This window comes from Corvus moneduloides, chromosome 17 (assembly GCF_009650955.1).
Source record: "Corvus moneduloides isolate bCorMon1 chromosome 17, bCorMon1.pri, whole genome shotgun sequence".
NCBI lineage: Eukaryota > Metazoa > Chordata > Aves > Passeriformes > Corvidae > Corvus > Corvus moneduloides.
The window spans coordinates 932357-953548 of NC_045492.1; the positions used below are offsets into that span (position 1 = coordinate 932357).

A 21192-nucleotide genomic window follows, 5' to 3' on the forward strand; every position below is an offset into this window, starting at 1 on the left:
TTTAAAAAATGTATTTACTTTGTTTGTGTTACTTTGTTCCTTTTAAAATGGTTATTGTTTTTCTCAGCCCCTTTGGATTTTGTGTTCTGAGCTCCTCACTGACATCCATGACAAAGTTTCAGGACAAATTCTCATTCAGAGCTGTCGGATGCCTGCAAGGGCCAGGCTGAAATCAGCACAGGTACTCTGCACACACACATCTCTGCAATACAGCCCTTTATTTCGCAATGTCCATCTCACCTGTACTGAGGGAAACATCAGGTATTTCTTGGTACCTCACGTTAAATCTGTCAGCTCTTAAATTCATTAGATGTTAAATTCATCAGATCACAACAGATGGGCTCAAAATACTAGAGACACTGGGCCAGTTAGCAGATTAAAGGTGTCCATGTTGGATACATCTGTGCTATACTGATGCTGCTTTTAAACAGAAAAAAATGGGAAATAATTCAGAATACCTTTACTTCTCTTAGCCTAGGGGCATAGGTCTCATCTTCCAATCATTTTCGGTTTTCTCTTTTTTTGCAATACAGGCCATGATCCAGCAGAACACCTTGGAACATGCTTTATTTTAAGATTCTGGATAATTGCTGTGCAATTGTACTTTGGGACATATGAGTGCCCTTTTGAATCAAGACCAAAGTCTTTTACTCCCAAACATACACACAGAATCCAGCATCAGAAGTTGGTGAATTCAGTTAGTAAGGAGGAATTTCATCTTTCAAAGTGTTTTGTGACATTTCATGCAAAGTCCTGCACTGCCAGTGACTTCACCACGTATTTTGCAGCTGTTCATAGAGAACCTCCATGCCCAAGGGGCAGATCTGGGCTGGGACAGACCAGAAACCCCCAGATCATGTCCAGAGGGGTTCAACACACAAAACTGCCTTCTTCCCTTCCTGTGGAGCCTGGAGAGGTCTGCTCCAAGACACATTTATGAACTCTCCATCTTCGGGCAGTGACCAACTCTAGTGCTGATGGCAGAAAAATAAATAAATAGATTTGATGTCCCTGTGGTGAAGAAAGTCTCTTCTTGGTGGCACAGAACATACCTCAGATACAACATTTTGCTTCCCCTGTCCCAGCTGAGGGCATGGATGCACTTGGAACAGGAAAAGCTACTGATGGTCCTGTCAGTGGGAGCTGCTGTGCTCCTCTCATGGGTGGCTGCACTTCAGCAGAGCATGAAAACACCTCTCTTGTCACTCAGCCCAACATGCTTCACTGGGTGTTCTGAGATCTGCAGCTCTTGGGTGGCAGGAACAATTACTCCAATTATCTGCCCTGTGACCCTGACTACCCCAAAACGAGCCACACACTCTCCATGGCATCAAGTGGCACAAACAGGGTGCCACAGATTGCCTTGGGAGGAAGGTCAGGGTGAATGGTGTGATCATCAAATCAAAGAGCAAGACACCCATAAGCAGACATACATATCTAATATGTACAGTGGTCATGGGTGCATTTGCACCATGAAAGAAAACATCACATTTTAGACCATAGAAAATGATCAAACTCCAGAATTTTTTAGTGCCAGGTGTCTCTAACTTGCCAGCAAAAAGAGCAGGAAATGTCCAAATGTGGGCTGAATGATGTAGTGCAGATGTCAGCTGGGGTATTCTTCCCTTCTCAATTTCAGACACAAAATGCAGGAGCATTCTTTTATTTTCACTACATGCTGTGGACATAAAATTATCTCAGTAGTGTTTGGTTTGGTTTGTACCTTTTCTCTCACTCTTTTCAGCTTTTCCAATAGCTTCACTAGTACTAAAACATGGAGCTAAGTTACAGCCATGAATTCAGTCAGCAGAAATTCCCAAGCCTCTCGGTAGGAATGACACAGGCTTTTGGAACAGACTGAGATAAGGCAGCGGAAGGAAAGCTCTGAACCCACCCAAATGCTCTCCACGTGGTCTTCAGGCCGTGGTCTGTGGTTTTTCACAACTGTGTGGAGTACTGCTAAGATATCTCCAAAAAGTGTCTAAGAAAGTTAAACCTGTTACCTCTGAGCTGAAATTCATCACTGAGGAGGTTGAACTTCTGTAAGAGAACTACTGGGGGGTGCACAAGTTGTTAAGAGGAAGAAATTGTTAGAGCTGTTGAAAACCATTGCTCTGGTTACAGAATCAGACTGCCAGTGAGTCTGTGCAGCAACTGGATTCAAAACATTTACTGCCAAAATTCAAGGTAGGTAGTGATGTGAGCACAGGAACTTCCCTGGGATGCTGCACGCTGGTAAAAATCAGCTGGCCCAGACAGAGTGTTGGAGGACTCTGCAGTATTCCAGCTGCAGACACCCACAAACACTACATTGGGCTGTATTAATTACTGCCTTACCCTGGAGGCAAAGAAGGAACTTGGGAAAGACATGAAGATGAGGATAATCATCATCAATAATAACATCATCATCAATAATAACATCATCATCAGCAGCCGTTTTTTTCCTTTGCTCATGTTCCTGCCCCCTAAAAGTAAGATTCAGGCTAGAACTGGGCTTTGGAAAGACTCAACTATTAGCAAGACTGCCAAAAGAAAAGTGTGCTCCTGCCACTCCTGTAACAAGGACTGGGCTGCTTGCAATCCAAATCATTGAAAAATAAAAAGAGAGCTGGATGTTGGTGCTGCCGACTCCTCTGGTGCTGTCAGGGTGGGGAGTGCAGAACATCTTCCCAGCAGTGTGTGGGGCTGGAGAAGGGGCCACTTCAGAACATGCACATCACTGGGGTTGTGTCAGCCTTGGTCACAGAACACGTCCCCTGGGAGGTGCTACAAGATCGTGGCTCCAGCAGCATCTGCACTCCTGGGGTCCTTCAGGCCAATGATGAAACTGTTGGTTCTCCTGGCCCCGTGCACCAGGGACACCACTGGGACTTTATCCACCTGATAGCCCCTGGCCACGAGAAATTCAATATCTTCCTCAGGAAACTCACCTGCAGGGATTTGAAAAGAGGAGTTGGTAACTGAAACCAGCGTTTGATGCAAATGCTGCTGGGGTCTGCAGTGGGGGGAAGCTGCCTGCAGCCCCTGCAGAAGGTTCCAGCTGGGCAAGCCAAGGGCCAGGGGCCACTGCTTTGTGCTGTGGGCTATGGGAGGATCTACACCACCATTTAAAGATGTGGGAGATTCTCCTCTTTGGAAGAAGGGGAAGATACGTGGTTGACACCAATTGTAGTTATTCTCCTTAGAGAACACAAGGCAGTGCCCACTCTTAGTTACAAATAAGAGTATTAACAATTATTAGTCAAAATAAGATGCAAGACAGCTCAAAACAAACAACAGTGAAGCATCTTGCCAAATGACAAACTTTGTGCTAAGTGTCCCAACTTCCCCTGCGTGTATTTCTTAATCTTCCAGACCTCGACCTCAGGTTGCTGCTCTTCTGCTTTTATTTGGCTCATTTGATGGTTTATAATTTCTGTATGAGTAGAAGTGCCCAAGGCCCCGGAGCTGGGGGTGCAGCTGGACAAATGGAGCAGGGACACAGAAGCCCCACTGGTGTTTAAGCTTTATATGTTGTGTCTTAACATGTATCTTGTTGATGCCAAATGTCCAAACTCACAAATTAGGACCTTGTGAAGTTTTAGATTTAATTCCATTTTTGTTTCCAAGTCTGCAGGGCACACTGCAGGACAGACCCTTTTTAGACTTTCCTCTGAAATGGGAAAGCCCAGGAACTTTGGCTATTTGGTGTGGAATGAGAACCAAATTTCACTTATGGTTCACTCTGGTGAAGTTTGGGGTGGTGTGAAGAACACCAAATAGACCACGACTTACAGTAACCAGGACAGGAGCTGACAGTACAGACTCCAGAGTGCCAGCACTGATGCTGTGTTTTCAGAACTGTCAAGCTACAGGCCTTGCCATAAGCCGTGCCTTCTTCCCAGCTGCTGGAATTAAGGGACATGGACTGAAAAGTGAAGGAATATAATTTATGGCAGTGGGAATAAAGTGCAGGAAGCTTTGAGCACATGTCTGGGTGAAGTTGAGGCTGCAGTCTTGTTGATTTGGATATCCTCAATGGCATCTGATCTCCAGAGGGATTTAAGGACAGGACAAGGCCACTAGCAGGAGGTGAGCTGGGACAGAGGGAGGGCTGGGGAGAAGCACCTGAAAGAGCTTGGAGAGGTGGTGCCGGAGGGGTCAGGGAGCATTTCCAAGACAAGAGGGATAGGATACGGCTCAGCACAGACTCCAAGCTTTGAAGAAGTCGAATTCTGATTTTTTTCTTCCCCAAAACCCTCCACACCCCTGGGGACCCTAGAACATGGTGACCTGTGGCACTTCCATTGCAGAGTACTAAGAAAATCCTGCTCTTTTCCTAAACTTGCTGGATTTGTAGGCTGCGCCCCACCCAGTGTCCATACTCACTGTCAACCTGCAAGGTGTTGGACTGAAGCTGGGGGTGAAGTCGACCAAGGGACAAACTTTCACTCAGATTCTTGTTAAATGTTAAAACATTTACCAAAACCTGCAAGAGAATAAATTATCCTCAATAACACAAGAAGTGATGAGAACAGGAGAAGCCAACTTCCTGAGCATCCCCCGAACTGGTGGCTTCAGCATCTGCACATGCAGCAGGCAAAGGAGATTTTGAACCATTTACTGAACTGCATGAATTACTGCAGGGGTGTGCACACACTGAGGTCCTTGGAATATGGCCTGTAAGTTGTTGGTTGTAAAGTAGGACATTTTCAGGGTAGCGTGGGCTTTTTGTCACATAGCTCTTGCTAAACTAGCAGAGTTGTGTGTCTGGAACACGATGTGAGCTCTAAGTAAGTGTTTGTCACAGCCAAAAGCTCAGCACATGACTTCTCCCAACAAAGCACTACGAAGCAGTTCTGGGCTTTGGTTTTGCTGAGTAATGCTTTCCAAAAGGTAAGGAAACTGGGACCCCTTCCCGTGCTTTTCTTTTTAGCAATCCTTTACTGCTGTACATGCAATCAAGCCATTGGCAAGTACTTCTCTTCATTAAAAACCATAAATTAAGAGGAACTGCCCAATTTATATCCAGTGTTGAGCAGGAGGAATTCAGTTGGGAATGCCCTAAAAGGAGCTTTTCATACAGAAAAGGGCCAAAGGGCTGCCAGTTTCCTGCAATTTTCTGAATAACAAAACGTTCCTTTTTTTCTTAATCATCCTTAAGATGAGTTTTGAACAGGTATTAGAATGACAAAAACCATTGTAGATTGTGCCAAAAGGCTTCTCCTCTACAATTATGAGTGGTGTCACCAGGAAAGGTGCAAGAAAAGTAAATTGGTAACCCTTAGAGATTTGAAAACACCAAAGTGTGGAACTGGTGACATCAAAGATTGAACCAGTAACCTGTGGCCACCAGTTCTGACCCAGCGTGGGCCAATTAGGAAGGGAAAGGAGGGGACCCTACTCAGCTTTGAGCTGAGCAGCTGCTCTGGGAGGACACAGCGCTGACCTGGACAATGCTGCTCAGGGCTCTGTCCCCGTTGCTGGCCCCCAGACACAGGTAGGTCCCACACATCCCCTCGGAGGGCCTCACGACGGTGGGCAGCAGGAAGGACCGCGGCCGCTTCCGAGGCTGAAGGAGGTTTTGCTGCAGTTGAAGAAAAGTCACACCAAAAAATGTCAACAAGCCAACTCTCCCACAGAAGGAACATGAAGCTCATCAGCCTCTTCCAAAGAACCACCCCAGCAAAGTGGGGTGGGTTCACAATGCATAAGGCAGCACTGAGGCCACCAGGGCAGGTCTGTATTCATTTCTTTCCAAGACCTGAAGACATTTTTCCTGCTACCTGTTACTTTTTAACCTGCAGAGCAGCAATTCATGAAGAGAGTCCTTAATACAAGTCCACACTTACTTAAAGTGCATCTGGGCTGCAGTGTTGTCTGATAGTTCTGCATTGCAATAATAACTGCTGGACATGGAGCCCTCTGTTTTCTCACTTTCAGTGGCTCATATAATGAAAAACAGGAACTTCCTACAGGCTGTTGTCTCTGTTATTAATAAGGCATTAAATTGCTTCCCTGTTGTGAAGATGAGAATAAAATTGGGGAAAAAAAAAAGGTAAATAAAGAATTTGTCATGTCATTCATTACCAGCCTGGGAATGGAGTGGTTCATTGTTTTATTTTGCCAGGAGAAGTCCAACATCTGGCTGTTCAGGAGGATTCCAGATGGTGTTATTATTCCACTGCCAAAGGGACGATTCAAAGAACTGAAAAGAAACACAAAGAAATTTCATCAAAATCATCCCAGAGATTTTTGTACACCTTGAGGCTTTCAGGGTTCCAACTTTCTGTGCCACCTTGTTTTGATAGAGATTCTTTGGTGGTTCTCTAGGGCTGGTGAGATTGAGAAGAGGCAGTTTCCATGCACTAAGGAGCAGGAGCCACATAGGCCACAGCAGCTCTGTCCCTCCCTGTGTTTGAGCATTCCTTTTGCTGTGATGGATCTGCCTCCATCAGTCCGAAATTTGCCATCACCTCTCCCCCAGGGAGCAGATACAGGCCACTCCAGCCATGTTTCATTGTGAGAGGGCTCCAAGATTGCACAGGGCAGAGCAGCAGCAGCCCACACATCTCAAGCCCATCTCTCCCATTCCTCTGCTGCAGGACTGACTGGGACAGAGCAGCCCGGCTGCTCCAGGTCCGGTGCCATCCTGTCCTGCTGAACCTACTCCCTCCTCCCTGCTCCCACTCTGAGCTCATTATGGAGGGAAGAGGCCAATCCTTTACCTCACCACGGCGACGATGAAGTCGTCGGGGCCCATGACGAGGACCTGGCTGGCGGCGGTCCCGCTCCCCAGGGGGAGCTGAGGCACGCGGAGATCGGACGGGAAGGACTGGGAGTCATTGATCAGCTGGCGCAGGGAATTGGCTTCTGATTTACTTCAGCAAGGAGGGAGGGAGAGAGGAAAGCAAGCAGTGAGCCTGGGGAGCCGGACATGTCCTGGTGTGTCTACACAGCTACGGCCAGGTGTCCCCGAGGGGCTGCACGAGGACAGGGAGCTGGTTTGGTTCACCCCAAGGAAGGAAGGGGTGACAAGGTGGCTCAGTCTGCACAGAGAGGCACTCAGTCTGCCATGGACCTCCAAAGGCTCTGTCTACTCCTGTTTGCCCTCACCAGGAGTAAACCCACCCCCAACAGCCAAGGTGACAACCCCAGCTGAATGCCAGGAGGAGGAGGACAAGTCCAGCCCAGCCCGGCCACCAGCCGTGGCTAAACGTGGCTCTGAGGTGGGAGGCTGGGCTGAAACCCCAGGCCCGGCCTCTCCTGCAGATCTGGGTGTTCTGCAAGGTCCCGAGCCCCACAGTGGGGCAGGGAGAGGCAGAAATGGCACATGTGGCTCTGCCCACAGGGATGGCTGTTTGTCCAACCCACACAAAGGGAATGTTTAGAGGAGTGGCAAAGTGGGAGGAACCCTCAAGCTCAAGCTGGCTCCAGGAAACCTCTGAGTGAGGACATCCTGTGACCCACCCCCAGAGCCCCGTGGTATCAGCTGTGATCCTTGTGAAAGAATGAGCCCTGGGAGGACACTCAGGGTCTGACCTTTCCTTCATAAAACAGAGGGAGAAAAAGCTCAGGGCAGAGCAAACCCGGGAATGATATCCAACCCACATATCCTGCAACTGCCACCGTGCCTGTCCTCCTCAGACATACCTCACCATGCCTTCTGCTGTGTGAGTGACAGACACGTCACCAGATGGATCTCCCAGGTTGCTCACCAAACTCAGGGCTATTTTTAATGTCTAAAGAAAGAAGGGAAGGAAAGGAGAAGAGGAAGAGAGCAACAAAGAGGAGGAGGAGAAGGAGAGGAAAAGAGAGGAAAGGAGAGGAGAGGAGAGGGGAGGGAGAGGAAAGGAAAAACATTTATGTGGCCCTGGAAATACAATTTCTGATACTCCAAACTGGAAGAGGTATCTGGTGTCCTGGTGTGTTGGCTAAAGCTTATGAAGAAAAATGACCAAAAGCCTGGGTTCTGGGAATACCTCAGTGCAGAGGGCTGCCACATGTGGGTATGGGAACCAAAGAGCCTCAGTCTGGCATGGCAAACTGTGCTGGGGGAGCCAAGCGAATCCAGCAGCATTTGTACAATCACAGAATCACAGAATGGTTGGAGTTGGAAAGGACCTTAAAGCTCATCACATTCCATCCCCCTGCCATGGACAGGGACACCTTCCCATGTTGCTCCAAGCTGCTCTTGAACACTTTCAGGGATGTGGCAACCACAGCTTCTCTGGGCAACCTCTGCCAGCAGCTCACCATTCTCACAGGGAAGAACTTCTTCCCTATATCCCATCTAACCTTGCCCTCTGGCAGTGGGAAGCCACAAGTGCAACGTGCCTGGCAGGAGCTGATGCCCAGCTCAGTGGTTCAGCTTCATCACCAGCTGGCAGACAGGGTCTCCAGGATGCCATTTACTTTCTATTTCCATTCCTGAGTGGTCACCACAAGAGCAGAGATCAGACTGAATCCCAATGGGACAGTGGGTGCTGGGCTCGCTGCTGCCTCGGAATCCCAGCTCGGCTGGCCCAGCACCAGTGCTGAGCAGAAATGAGCTGTTCTGCTCCCCAGCTGCTGCCCAGCTCCTGGCTGTAAACCATCCAAAGGGTTTGAACAGAAAGCATCAGTCCCAGCACACATCAGGGAGTGATGGTGCAAAAGGAGGAAAGGATCTGGTTTCTCAAACATGCAGAATCCTGCCTAAGTCCATTGAAAATGGGAAGGTGCAATTTCAAAGGACTGGGATTACAGCACAGCCAGGGCAGAGCCACAAGGAGAGAGAGAGAGCTGCTCCTCAGCCAAGCCAGCCTGTGCCGAGCAGAAACACACTCAACGTTCAGCTTGCAGGTCGAGCCATGCTCATTCAGGACTCAGAACAGCCCACTCCCCTGCAGGCAGCCAGTGAGATGGCACTGCTGGTCTGGAATGTGCCACACAGCAACAGCTTCTCCTTGGTTATCAACTGTGTGGAGAGTAGAACATGACAAACCTCTGGAGAAGGCAGCATTTCCATGGAGCAGTATCCACTGACCACCACACCATGGCGGGGGACAAGGGCTTGGTGGTCAGGGAAGAGCTCCATGGAAACATGCAGAGCACTTCCACCCCTGAGGTTAAGGACATCTTGGTCCTGGTTGTCCCAGGGCTGGATACCTGATGCTGCCCTAGCACTGTGATGCCTTTTCCAGGTCTTAAAATCAAGAATCAAACATGGTTAGAAGGGAAAAAGGGGTTTTACCTCTGTATTTGCTTTAAGGATCCTTAGGTGCACACATCCAGGTGGAATGTGCCAAAATGCACCCTGCAATGCCCACCCACGATAGATTGGGTATCACATTATAGGTGTTACTAATTAGCATATCTATCAAAGATTCCCCAATGAGAGGCTTGAATGAGCCCCTCTCTCTGAGGAACCTTCCCCTGGATGGTTCTATCTTAGTTTACAGAATATGCTCTGGAGGGGACCTTGGGGTCCGGGGCTTCTAAGATGTTTAGTCTCCTAGCTTAACAAAATAAGTCTAAGAATGTAGGCTAAAAACCACTAAGAATACAAAAAGCTATAAAAGGTATATAAAAGGGGTATCAAAGAAAGGCAAAGAATCACCATGGCATCAACTGAGCCTCAGCAACATGTTCAGCTGTGGGACCCAGGCAATCAGGGTTACACATCTCCCGAAGTGACTGCCTTGGAGCTGGAGGTTGCTGCTCCAGGATAACCAACAGGTGAAACTCTTGGCAGAGCAAATAGACTCACCCAAAGCTTCCTGAAGAGAGCTCAAATATAACTCATGTGAGTCAACCTTCTGTGCCTCTGCACAGTGTGCAACTCCTCCAGTTGCTGCATTTTTGCTGAGACACTTCCAAGCACCCATTGTCCTGTCTGCTACAAGGATGTGGTTAAATCCCCGATTAAAATTTCCAACTCGTAAACCCCATCTGTGGATCTGTGGAGCATCTAAGAGCATAACTCTGCTTACAGAGCAGGAGACAGAGCACTTGCTCAACCTCCTGGGAAGCTGCAATGTTTTTGGTAGGACAGTCTAAATGCTGGAAAAATTCTGGACCACAGAGATCAGGAGGTGGGCAAAAATGTGTTTTTTTAAAATGTGGAGTATTGGTCAGTTTTCCTTGTCATCACCATGTAGAGGCTTTTGCTTGCAGCACACCTTGCAGTGCCCTTGGGTGCTCTGCAATGGCCAGGGCCACTGGAGCTCAGAGGTGGAGGAACTTGATGAGACCACCCTCAAGTGCTGTGGGGTCATTCTGCAGAGATGACTGTATACGAGAAATGGACAAAAGCAACAGTTTGTTCTCAAAAAGCTCTTCCCAAGCAGGAAGGATCCTCCTGCTCAGCCTCTGAGACAGCAGCACTGCTCAGTTTTACACCTTAGCAATCTATTTGCTCATTCTCCTCTGGGAATAACCTACAAACATTTTTGTACAACCACAAAATAAATAAATCATTCTCTAGCAGCACAAGCAATTCAGCCAAATGTTGAACTTCCTCTTACCTCTGCAATCCAGTGCAAGATATTCCCTCTGGATCCTTGACTTGTGATGTTAAAGCCCTCAAGGATGTTCAGTGCTGCGATCAGGGCAGGACCTGCATGTGGAGGTGGGGGAGTGAAAACAAGGTGACCTGTGGAGGGAAGAGGAGAGGAATGAAGCTGCTTTTGTCAGACACCATCCAGTGAGAACACTTGTCCATGAGTTGTGTCCTTGAGGACAGGGAAACCCTTCCAGATTAGAGGGGAAATAATAGAAAGAGACACGATTTGAGAAGGGTTCCCCAGAACATCCCTGTTGTATCTTTCTGTTTCTTCATGAAGGATGAATGAAGCCCAAACAGGGATGCTTTTTCACCTCTGAAATTCAGTTCTTATTGGTTGGCTGTTGGTTTGTAGACTGCAGTATGGAAGAATGGAGATAGAATCAGAGAAAACCAGAATAGTTTAGGTTGGAAGGGACCTTAGAGGTCATCTAGTCTCACCCCCTGCCATGGGCAGGGACACCTTCCACTGTCCCAGGCTGCTCCAAGCCCCGTCCAACCTGGCCTTGGACACTTCCAGGGATCCAGGGGCAGCCACAGCTGCTCTGGGCACCCTGTGCCAGGGCCTCACAACCCTCATAGGGAGAAGTTGCTTCCTAACGTCTAATCTAAATCTCTTCTCTTTTAGTAGAAAATTATCCCCCTTGTCCTGTCACTATCTGCCCATATTAAAAGTCACTTTCCCTTGTTTTTATAAACCCTTTTTACATACTGGAACGCCACCTAAAAATGAGTTTGCAACATTACAGCTACAAGGAGGGTAAATACAGGGACTGCAAGAAAATGATGACATTTTAGAAACTTCTTGCATAGTTAGCTTTTCTCCCTTTGGGAACTGTCTTTAACTGTAGGTCCAGCTTCTACTGAGACGTTGCCTCAAGATGTGACCATGTTGCATCTTTAGACTTTCAAGGGAAAAAACATTTCAAACTCCTGAAAATTTTCTGAACCACCCATGACACATCAGTGTCAGCAGGGAATAGCAGGAAACTCCCTGGAAAGCCTTTCTGCAGACATCTCAGCACAGCTTTGACTTCAACTCTTGTTCAGTGCTGTTGCCACCCCTTGTGAGGTGAAGAGAACTTTTCCCTGGAGCTGCATTGCAATGGGTGAGGGTGTACCTCGATAGATTGTGTGCACAGGATCCTCCACAGTGACACTGTAATTGCTGAAATCTTCCTCCACCAAGACTCCTCCGTAGTTGTGGACCTGCACGAGAGCAAAGCAGTGCACACTGAACAGGCTGGGCCAAGGCTCTCTGTGCTCCTCGTGCTGGCCCAGGGGAGCACACCCCTCACTGTCAAACACACTCCACTGAGATTCCTGAGCCAAGTGCCAGGTTCCTTCATCTTCCTTTCTGTGCTTTCACAGCCCTGGTGACCTGGCTCATTGTTCAGCATCGCAGGAAGGCTCTGCACTCACCTGCAACAGCTCACCCACCCCAGGGGTGCTCCCAGGACATTCTGTCTGCCTGGGAAGGTGGGGATTGGCCCTGCCCTGCAGCCTTCCCTGCCCTGGCTGGCAAGCAGGAGTGTGTTAAGGGGTATTGAACACTGCCAGGATTATGGATCCAGGAGATATGGAGTCCAGGTGTGGCAGGTGGCCATCACTAGAAATTTCAACTAAAAAATCACTGTTCCCACCCTATTTGAAATGATTTTAGCTGACAGTGGGTATGCTGTAGCCTTGGTCTTCCTGTAAGACTCCTGTCAGAGGTACAATTTACCAGGGTTGGTAATTTTCATGAACACAGGAAAGACGGGTGATTCCCTCCACGCAGGTCTTCTGTGACTGAGTCATGATGGAGATGGGGGAGGACCATCAGAGGGTGATTTCCAAACACAGAGCCCACAGATGTCTGAGGCTTGAGTGGAATGAACACATTAGAGATTCTTGATGAACTATTGAAGGAGCATCATTTGAACCACGGTGGCTCAATAAAATGGTGCCCTGACCACCCTGACTGCAGCCACACAGAAGAAAGTTGTTATGGTTTGTTGGGGGCTTTTTTTACCAGAATTACTTTGGTTTTGATATTTTTTCCAGAGCACCTGTACCAGGAGTTAAACTAGGGCAACCCCAAGTGGGACCAAGCCTGTCTAATCCTCTGCTTTCAAGATTCGCAGGTTTCTTTTTCTAAACCATCTTCCTGGAGTCTGTATCCTGCAGTTCCACTAACCACAACAACTTGTTTCTCAACAGCCTCTCATTCTGGGGAAAAAGGCTTTGTCACCCAAATGAACAAAGCCCAGAGGGGGCTTCAAACTGGTTTTTGTTTTCCATCCAGACTGTCCTGGTTATAGAGGAAATGGACGTTTCACTTCTGTAGACGGTGGGAATGGGCTGTGTGTCACTGACACCACCGCAGGGACAGGAAAGGAAAAGGAGGCCTCTGTCCCCATCATTGTGCTGGCACCTGGCTTATCCCCCGTTTGTCACCTTAAGCAGGTGGCAGCCCCAGCCTGGCAGGTGACAGGGACAGTCCTGGCTCACCTCGGAGATCATCTCCTGGGTCAGGTTTCCGCTGTAGAAGGCTGACACCCCTTCTGCCCCCAGCAGCTGCAGCACGGCCGCGAGGTCCGGCCGCCGGACGAACATTCCAGGCAGCAGGGGCTGCCCATCGGGCAGGAAGAGCTCGTGGAATCGGTCAGAGTAGTTCAGGTCCTTCAGCTCACTCAGGGCTTTGGCTGCAGGTGAGAAGGGGAAGGACATCCAGAAAAAGCAGGGGTCAGGAAGGCGCAAAGGACCTGATGGGGGCGTTGGAGGCCTGCTGCTGCCTCTGGCCCTACTGCAAAACTAGAGGGGAGCTGGATCATGGGTCCTTTGGAACTGGCAAAGAAACCCAAAGAAACCCCAGCACCCCTCCCTGTCTGGCCCTGGGCACTGCCCAGTGTGGCTGCTCTGCCCTGGCTCTGCCCAGCCACGGCAAAGGGCTCCAGTTTGGCTGCCACCACGCTGTCCCCTGGCAGACTGTGGCTCACACATTGTTCAGCTCCCAGTATCATCCATCTCCAGGAGCACAAAGCCCTGATTTCCCTGACTAACTGTGGATAGTAAAAAGCTAGGAGCAGAGGAATTTTCCAGCTGCTACATCTTGTGAAGTTTTTCTTTCTCATGCAAGCAAGCTGAAAACAGTTTTAGGATTTTTGTAAATCAAGACTTTATCTTGCACCTGCAAACTTGTTGTCCAAGTTGTTTTGGTACATTGGAGAAAATATTTTGAATGGGCGTTGTGGAACCTCCACCTATCCTTCTAGAGGGTGGGTGGTCAAGTGACCAATGGGGTCATGCCACCCTTGCAAATGAAGCTATATAAGCTGATTTATATCATTAAATATAGCCATTTTGGCCACTTATCCTGAAATTGGACTCATGTTGTTTTTCACTGTTCTCAGTACAACAGCAACAACTAACCACCTACATGCCCAGCTCCCTGCACAGTGAACTGCCCTGTACTGGGCAGCTGCCCACCAGGTACTCACCCAGGTCGTGTGTGACATTAAAGCCGTTCTGGGCGACACCGGCCGTGAGGCCCAGCAGCTCTGACCATGGGAGTCTGCCAAAGGAGAGAGGACAAGGAGAAACGGGCCTTGGAGGGGTGCAGTGGGGCAGGGTGGTAGGCAGCAAGCACAGGGCTCGGCTCTGCAGTCAGGGGCTCCTGGAAGACCAGGCTGTGGGGCCAGCAGGGGCGAAAAGGAGCACCGAGCTTTCAGAACTTGTGTTTCTCCTTAACAGGATCATCTCAGTGCTCCAGGATGTGCCCCAGAGAGGAATGGCAGTGCATGGATGGGGGAAGGGGCATCTCAGGAGCAAAATCTCAAGCCAGGCTCCGGTCCTGAGCAAGTCATTCAGTTCCCTCCCTATCCCAACAGAGCACCAAGGACAGGCACACCTCTTAGGATGCAGCTAAAGAGAGAATGAAGAAGCACAGACATGAGAGGCAACGTGCTGCACCCCTAACAGAACACTTATGGTACATCTTCTTAGCCAAAATCTCACTTTGCAGAAAACATGACCTGATGCTGAATTTTGTCTTTTGTACATGAAATACCAAAAAATGAACATCTCTTTCAACACAAGCCTCCCGGTACTTAGCTAATGGTTTTGAGTGGTGGCTGAGAACATGGCCTGATGGCAAGGGCTCATGGGGACCCCAGGGCACAGCCTGTGCCTCGTGTCTTACCTGCCATGTAACTGGTGTGCCTGGTGCATTCCTTGGATCATGCCTGGCACCCCCACGAGCAGACCTGGCTGTAAAATAGGAAGGACAAAAAGGAAGAGAGTAGTCTCCTTTCCACGAGGACACGGTCCCCAATTGCAAGTCAAGGAGGTGCAAGTCATGTTTACTTTAGAATTACCTGCATAGTTAGGAGAGGGGAAGAGGTCTGTAGCAAGCCACTTTACTATGGAATAAAAGGTTTTGAAAGGAGAGAGGCAAATTCAATCTTGTTTTCAACCCAGTTTGGTCAGGAGAAATAACTCAGCAGAACAACCTGGGATTATGCTCCTTCCTGGGGCTCTTGTTCTCCCAGCACCCTGCTGCCACAGGGACACGCCTCTTTACTCCCTAAAGCTCTGCAGGTATTTTGGGGCTGATAAAGAAGTATTTCCCCTAAATTCTCCATGTCTGTAGGGCCTAGGATCTCCCATGATGAGAGAGAGACCTCCTGTTACTTTGCTGGGCATCTGCCCTTTGGCCTGAAATTTGGAGGCAGGAGAGCTGGAGACAACAGCCCTGGAGGCAACGGCTGTGGGATACTGGTTCTCACCTTGGTGTCCTGCAGCAGGTCCTCTTCCAGTGGGATGCCCAGGGGAGCCACCTCACGGAAGTCGATCACCCAGCTCCTGTTCTTGCGGATGTCGTGGACCAGCATCACCCCGCCCCTGTGGCGAGACAGCGTCAGGGCACGGCCCGGCTGCTCCTGCAACAGCCGCTGCCGGAGAGCTCGGGCGGCACTGCGGCCAGGGCTGGTCCAGGGTGACGAGGGTCACTGTGGCAGGTCACCAGCCGCAGCAGGGCCCCGGGGTGGCTGGAAGAGCAGGAAATGCTGCCGTCCTTCCCTAGGGCATACACCAGGACAGCCACGGCAGGGTCGGTGTGGGACACAGGCAGCCCTGTGCTGAGTCTGGTGAGGCTGGAGCAGTCCCTGCCTGCCTGACCAGGGAGCCACTGGCTCTGTTCCAATGCCAAGGTGGGACCATCTGGGATTTTCTTTCTAATCTGAGCAGTTTTGCAACAAAAGAGGGTTTTTGCTTACAGCAGCAATGGGTGGTGCAGCTGGAGCAGTGATCAGGTGGCTGCGGTTTATGCAACGCTCCTGAGCCCTCCTGCAGAGCCAGGAGCACCAGGCTGACGTGGATGCCACCCCGGGTGTGAGGGCTGGGAGAAAGCCACCCCCTCCCCCCCCCCACCCCCAGCAGCTGCCTGGAGCTGGGCTCGGGCTTCAGCCTCAGGAGCAGAGCTTCTGGAAGGCAGGACTCAGGCTCTGGAAACACTGGGACTGAGGCCGGGGTGTTTGCAGCTCCTGGCACACTCACAGCAGAGCTCACCAGCCCTCTCGAGCCTGGGGCTTGGATGATCCTGGCAGTCACTACAGCAGAAACAAATTTCCCTGCCTGGGGGTCTCTGTCCTGTGCTGGCAGCACGGTGCACAGGAAGGGTCACTATGGCAGACTGTGGACACATCACTGCCTGATGTCAGAGCCCTGGCACCACACCCTGGGCCTGGCACTGCCACGGAGGCATTTCTCAGCTGCAGAGGGACTTTTTACAAGGGCAGACAGTGACAGAACAAGGGGGAATGGCTTTACACTGCCAGAGGGCAGGTTTACATCAGGTATTTGGAAGAAATATTCCTCTGTCTGAGGGGGAGGTGGCAGGGGCACCATGCTCTGGTGCAGGCTGCCCCATCCCTGGAAGTGTCCAAGGCCAGGCTGGATGGGGCTTGGAGCAACCTGGGATAGTGGAAGGTGTCCCTGCCCATGGCAGGGGTGGAACTGGATGGGTTTTAAGGTCTCTCCAACCCAAACCATTCTGGGGTTCTGTGAAACCACTCACTTGAGGACACCTGAAGACAAGAGCAGGGGCGAGTGCCCCACACTTACCCTCCCAGCCCCGAGGTGTGGGGGTTGACGATGCCGGCGCAGAGGGCTGAGGCGATGGCCGCATCCACCGAGGAGCCGCGCCTGGCCAGCACCTCGGTGCCCAGCGCGGTGCAGCGCGCGGCGTCCGTCACCACGGCGCCGCGGTGGAACAGCTGCCGGACAGGAGAGGGTTGTGCTGGGCTGTGCTGCTGGTGCTGCCCAGATCTGCACCCACCAATGTGGGACCTGAAGCCTGGGGCCAGTGCCGAGGCCGTGGCTGATCCAACAAATGGCAGTGGGAACCGTATGTCCCCTGGCACATCCCCGCTCCAGCGCAGCTGCAGGTAGCCACGGCCACCATTTCAGACAGCTTTCCACACTCTGTGTGCCACTCTAAGCTGGGGGCCACGTCTCTCTCTGCCCCTCACAAGCCCAGAGCTGTCCCTGTGCTGCAGCCAGGCAGCCACTGGGAATGGGGATACAGCGGCAAAGAATGCAGCATGCCCCCAGAACCACAGCCTGTTCTCATCCTTGTGCCAGTGCTGTGCTAATGCAGTCACACGATGTTTTAAAGAGTTGATTTCATCCCTGTGGCACAAATTGCAGCATCTCAACATGAGCCAGGCCTGGGGACATGCACAGACAGAAGGGCCATGGCAGCACACGGAGATGGTGATGGTGACTCCTGGCTGACCGTTACCCCAGCAGAGGTTCTGCAGGAGGATCCAACCCCGTGGCCATGCTGCCTTGGCTCTGCAATCAATCACTGGGCCGTGGGACAGATTAGCAGGAGGTTCACCTCTGTTTTCAGCTATTTCCCTGCTTGGTCCTGGATGAATCTTCCAGAGGTGAATCTGGGCATGTATGCCCATAATCCATAAAACTCTGTCCAAGTGGACAAGATGCCTACTGTTTAACCAAGGATTATTTTCTGAAAGCACTCCCATCTGGCTCAAGCCACAGCTGGAGTCACAGCAATGGGGCTGTCTGTTCCCCACTAGCAGCACCCCCAAACCCTGGCCACGGGGCAAGCTCTGAGTCCGGCTTGGCTCTTCAAGCACAACCTCCAGGCACAGGAAAAGGCTTGCAAGCCAGTTTGGGGTGGAGCTGGGGGAGACTGAGCACCCGTGGCCTCATTGACACCAGCCATGGCTCCCCAGTACTCCCCTTGCCGAACTGCTAACCAGGAGGAAAGTTAGGGAGCTCTCCCATCTTTGGAGCCAAAGCCCAACCATAAAGCCACTGTTTTGTCTTACCTGAGGGTCCCCAAAATAGATCTGCATGATGAGGGCCACGGTGACGCCCGTGGCGAAGGTCAGGCAGGCGGTGATGATGACAGTCAGCCCGTCCTGCCGGCAGCTGCAGTCTCCGGAGAAGGGGTCCTTGCTGGTCTCCTGCAGAGGGGACGCGTCCTGGCTTCCCATCTCCGAGGAGGACGAGGGCAGGCGCTGCAGGCGCGCAGACTTCAGGAAGGAGTCTGGGTCTTTGTGGGCAGCAGGGAGGAAACAAGTGTGAGTTATTGAGCAACTCGGGGCTCTTATTGCAGTGTTTATCCAGCACTAACATTACACTGAGCCCCTTCCAGCATGGCTATCACCTTCCCTATTGATCCCAGCTCCCAGGAGCCTTTCTGGCTCGGATACTGCTTTGGGTCATTTTACTGATCCCTTCCTTTAGCTCTAGTTATTCCAAACTGACTTCCCTGGAGATTAAGAGAGACAAAAACCCCCTGAATTTTACTCCATTTCAGTCCATTCATCAGTCTTCAGTGATAGGCCCACTCCTGTGCTCCATTAGGAGGGGTTCTTAACACAGCAAACAGGTCTCTGAAATGCAGCGAGACTGAAGAAGAGGAAATTAAGATATTAAAAAAAATGCAGCAGCTTTACTTGGAGCTGTGATAGAGCTAAAGCATCTGAGCAAAACAGAGGTAAAGCAAAACATTTGGCCTGTGCACAGAAAATACCTCTAGGGAAGCAAGGGCAGAGAGGAGCAAACCTGCAAACCAGAGGCCTTGGAACATCCACTCGCTCCGCTGCAGGAAGGACTCTGCTTTAATTCCTTGCTTCCTCTGGCAGATGAGGCCCACTGGGAAATGAAGCCGCACACTGGACACCCGGCTCCAAGATGGCAAAGCAGTGGGGCAGGGGTTTGCTGGGCCTCAGCAGGATGAAAAAGTCTCTTTTTTTGCTCTGAAAGATGCCTTGAATCTCTGTGAGTGTCAGCTGCTGCCCTTGTGCTGGGAGGACACCGGCTGAGGATGCCCTGCCCGTCCCAGTGGCTGCCAGGCACATGGAGCTGCTGGGGCAGCTGTGAGGTCGTGCCCATCTCTGCTGGGCTCTGAAGTGGACCAAGTAGCTCAGGGCATCATCCAGGGCTCCTGGAAGAATTTTTTCGGGGGCTGCAGTGCTCTGTGCATCCACAGTAGGAAAAAGAGGAGCACCAAGTGGAAAAGACAAAATGAGAAGCTTGTCCCTCCATACAGGAGATGTTTCCTGGGTTTGGAAGGGGAGAGGGGAGTGAGCAGGAAAGCCCACATCCCCCATCAACTGCCTGTCCCTCTGCTCTGGCAGGTGGTATTGCCCTGGGCACTGTCAGCCCAGTCCTTGCCATGGCATTCACATGACCTGGCTGCAGCTCTCCTGCTGCTCCTGGGAATTTTAATTTCAGTGATGCTGCAACCAGGAGTAAACTCCCACAGCCAGGGAATCCCCTCAGGGTGAATTTAATCTCGTTTGTGCTGTGGTGGTTTAGGAGTGGGACTGGGAAAGGCTCGGCTTTTCCAGACTGAGCCTCTGAGCACACACTGAGCCCCTCATGGGCTCTTCTGGTCTAAGTGAGCTGGACTGAGTGGGAGGACTGGCTGGTAGCCCCGGTGGGGGCCACAGCTGGCCTGGCAGGGGCTGCCATTGGGGTGGGGTGTCACATACAGCCCCTGGCACACCCAAGTAAGGGCCCAGCCCCACCTGCAGGGAAACAGTGAGCAGTGAGTGGACTCCTCTGCCCAATCCCTCCAGGACACCATCCCTCCCCTCTGGTGACAGGCCAGCCCAGCACAAGGGGACATGAATACCTAGGAAGCAGCTGTGGAAGAGGGCAGACCACGGCCCTCCCACCACGAAGTACCTCCATTCTCTGCTACAGACATCCTATTTTCAGTCTCTGTGACCACTGGTGTTGCAATAGGGACAGCAGAGCTGTGGTTTGGGGATGGGAGCAGCTGGAAGGGGTCACTTGGGAGCAGCAGGAGCCAGGAGCAGCCTGCACAGCCAATGCCAGCGGCCCATCCCACCATCAATGTGCATGCTTTGAAAGAGAAGCCACCAAACCCCACTTGGCTTCCGTGGGGCCATGAAGGAGACGTGGCTTCATGGGGGAGCCAATGCTTTGGAGAACCAGGGCCACCTCAGCTCTGGAGCTGCAGCAATGAGACAGCAGAGACTGGAGCTGCTGGGGGGCTCTGCAGGTGCTCCTGCAACAAATGCCAGGAGAGCAGCAGCTTCTCCAGCTGCCCCACCTGCATGCATTGGCACAGCCAAAACTCCATCAGATTCTGGGTGTGTGACAAGAGGCCTCGTGCTTCTAGGAGAGTTGTTCCCACACCCCTGCAGGCAGCGGCTTCACCTCGACGGCCAGCAAAGCACAGGGTGGGAATGGGCAATGGGAGCTTCACCCGTGGGCACAGTGGGACAGGGCAGAGGGCAAGGGGTGCCTGGGGCTGTGCAAACTTGGGCCTGGGGGCTGACAGGCACCCGGATTGGGAAGCAGCCCCGGGGGGGAAGGGCAACTCCGCTTGAAGAAACATGATGTGGGGGAGGAACAACATTTCTCTCAACTATGGAGGAGGAAGCAATCAGTTAAAAATAGGCAGAGGATTTTCTCAGGGATCAAATGATCACCTGACTTTATTCCAGCTGAGCACCGGAGGGATGGAGCATCCCAAACCGAGGGATGCTCGAGGAGCATCCCGGATGGAGAGATGCTCATAGAGCATCCAAGGAGACCATGCACAAGTGGTCCAGGCTGGAAGGCCAAGCTGGCTGTGGGAGAGCACATTCCAGGCTGCCCTGGGAAGCTCTGTGCCGAACCCCTGGATCTCTGGCTGCCTTCCGTCCCTCGGGGTGAACGCGGGGCCGGGGCACAGGGACGGCGGGAGCCCGGGGAGCCTCGCTCCGGGCGCGGGGCCGAGGGCCGGGGGGTGCCGGGGGCCGCGGGCGGGCTCTGCCGCCGCCCCTCACCCGTGTCCTGCTCGCCCAGGAACGCGTCCTCCTCCTTGCGGGCGCGGAGGCCGCTCTCGGCCGCGCCGCTCGGCTCCTCCTCGGGCAGCCGCGGGAAGCTGGTGATGCTCATGTAGTCCACGGGCGAGCCGGCGGCCAGGGCCCGCTGCCGGCCCGGCACCGCCTCAGCCGCCGCGGGCACCGCCATCGCCGGGTCACCCCGAGCCGAGTCACGCCGAGCCGGACGCCCCGAGCCGAGCGTGTCCCACAGCCGGGCCGGGCCGGGCCCAGCGCTCCCGCCCAAACGGAGCCGCCCCGCGCCGGGCCGGGCGGGGCCGCCGGAAGGGGCCGGGCCGGCAGGGGCGG

At 51.9% G+C, this 21192-nt stretch overlaps 1 protein-coding gene across 2 annotated transcripts; it reads right to left on the minus strand.

The window, feature by feature from the left end:
• Positions 1-199: 199 nt before the first annotated feature.
• Positions 200-21153, minus strand: GGT7 (gamma-glutamyltransferase 7). Of its 2 annotated transcripts, none has more exons than XM_032127107.1 (15): positions 20848-21153; positions 17866-18092; positions 16631-16782; positions 15295-15409; positions 14709-14776; positions 14008-14081; positions 13019-13212; positions 11647-11734; positions 10488-10615; positions 7633-7721; positions 6708-6860; positions 6070-6187; positions 5429-5566; positions 4369-4468; positions 200-2930 (listed from the first exon to the last, which is right to left on the minus strand). In XM_032127107.1, the coding sequence occupies exons 1-15, from the start codon at positions 21032-21034 to the stop codon at positions 2767-2769; spliced, it is 1995 nt and encodes a 664-aa protein (XP_031982998.1). In that variant the 5' UTR covers positions 21035-21153; the 3' UTR covers positions 200-2766. The 2 variants fall into 2 exon arrangements, with proteins under 2 accessions (XP_031982998.1, XP_031982999.1); XM_032127108.1 differs by lacking the exon at positions 20848-21153 and adding an exon at positions 18608-20818.
• Positions 21154-21192: the final 39 nt, after the last annotated feature.

Coding starts and splice junctions, on each gene's coding strand:
- GGT7 (XM_032127107.1), bottom strand. CDS start 21,034: ATGGCGGTGCCCGCGGCGGCTGAGGCGGTGCCGGGCCGGCAGCGGGCC. Junction 5,567..6,069: donor ACCACTCCATTCCCAGGCTG/GTAATGAATGAC, acceptor CTTCAACTGCAG/CAAAACCTCCTTCAGCCTCG. Junction 4,469..5,428: donor CCCTGAGCAGCATTGTCCAG/GTCAGCGCTGTG, acceptor ATTCTCTTGCAG/GTTTTGGTAAATGTTTTAAC.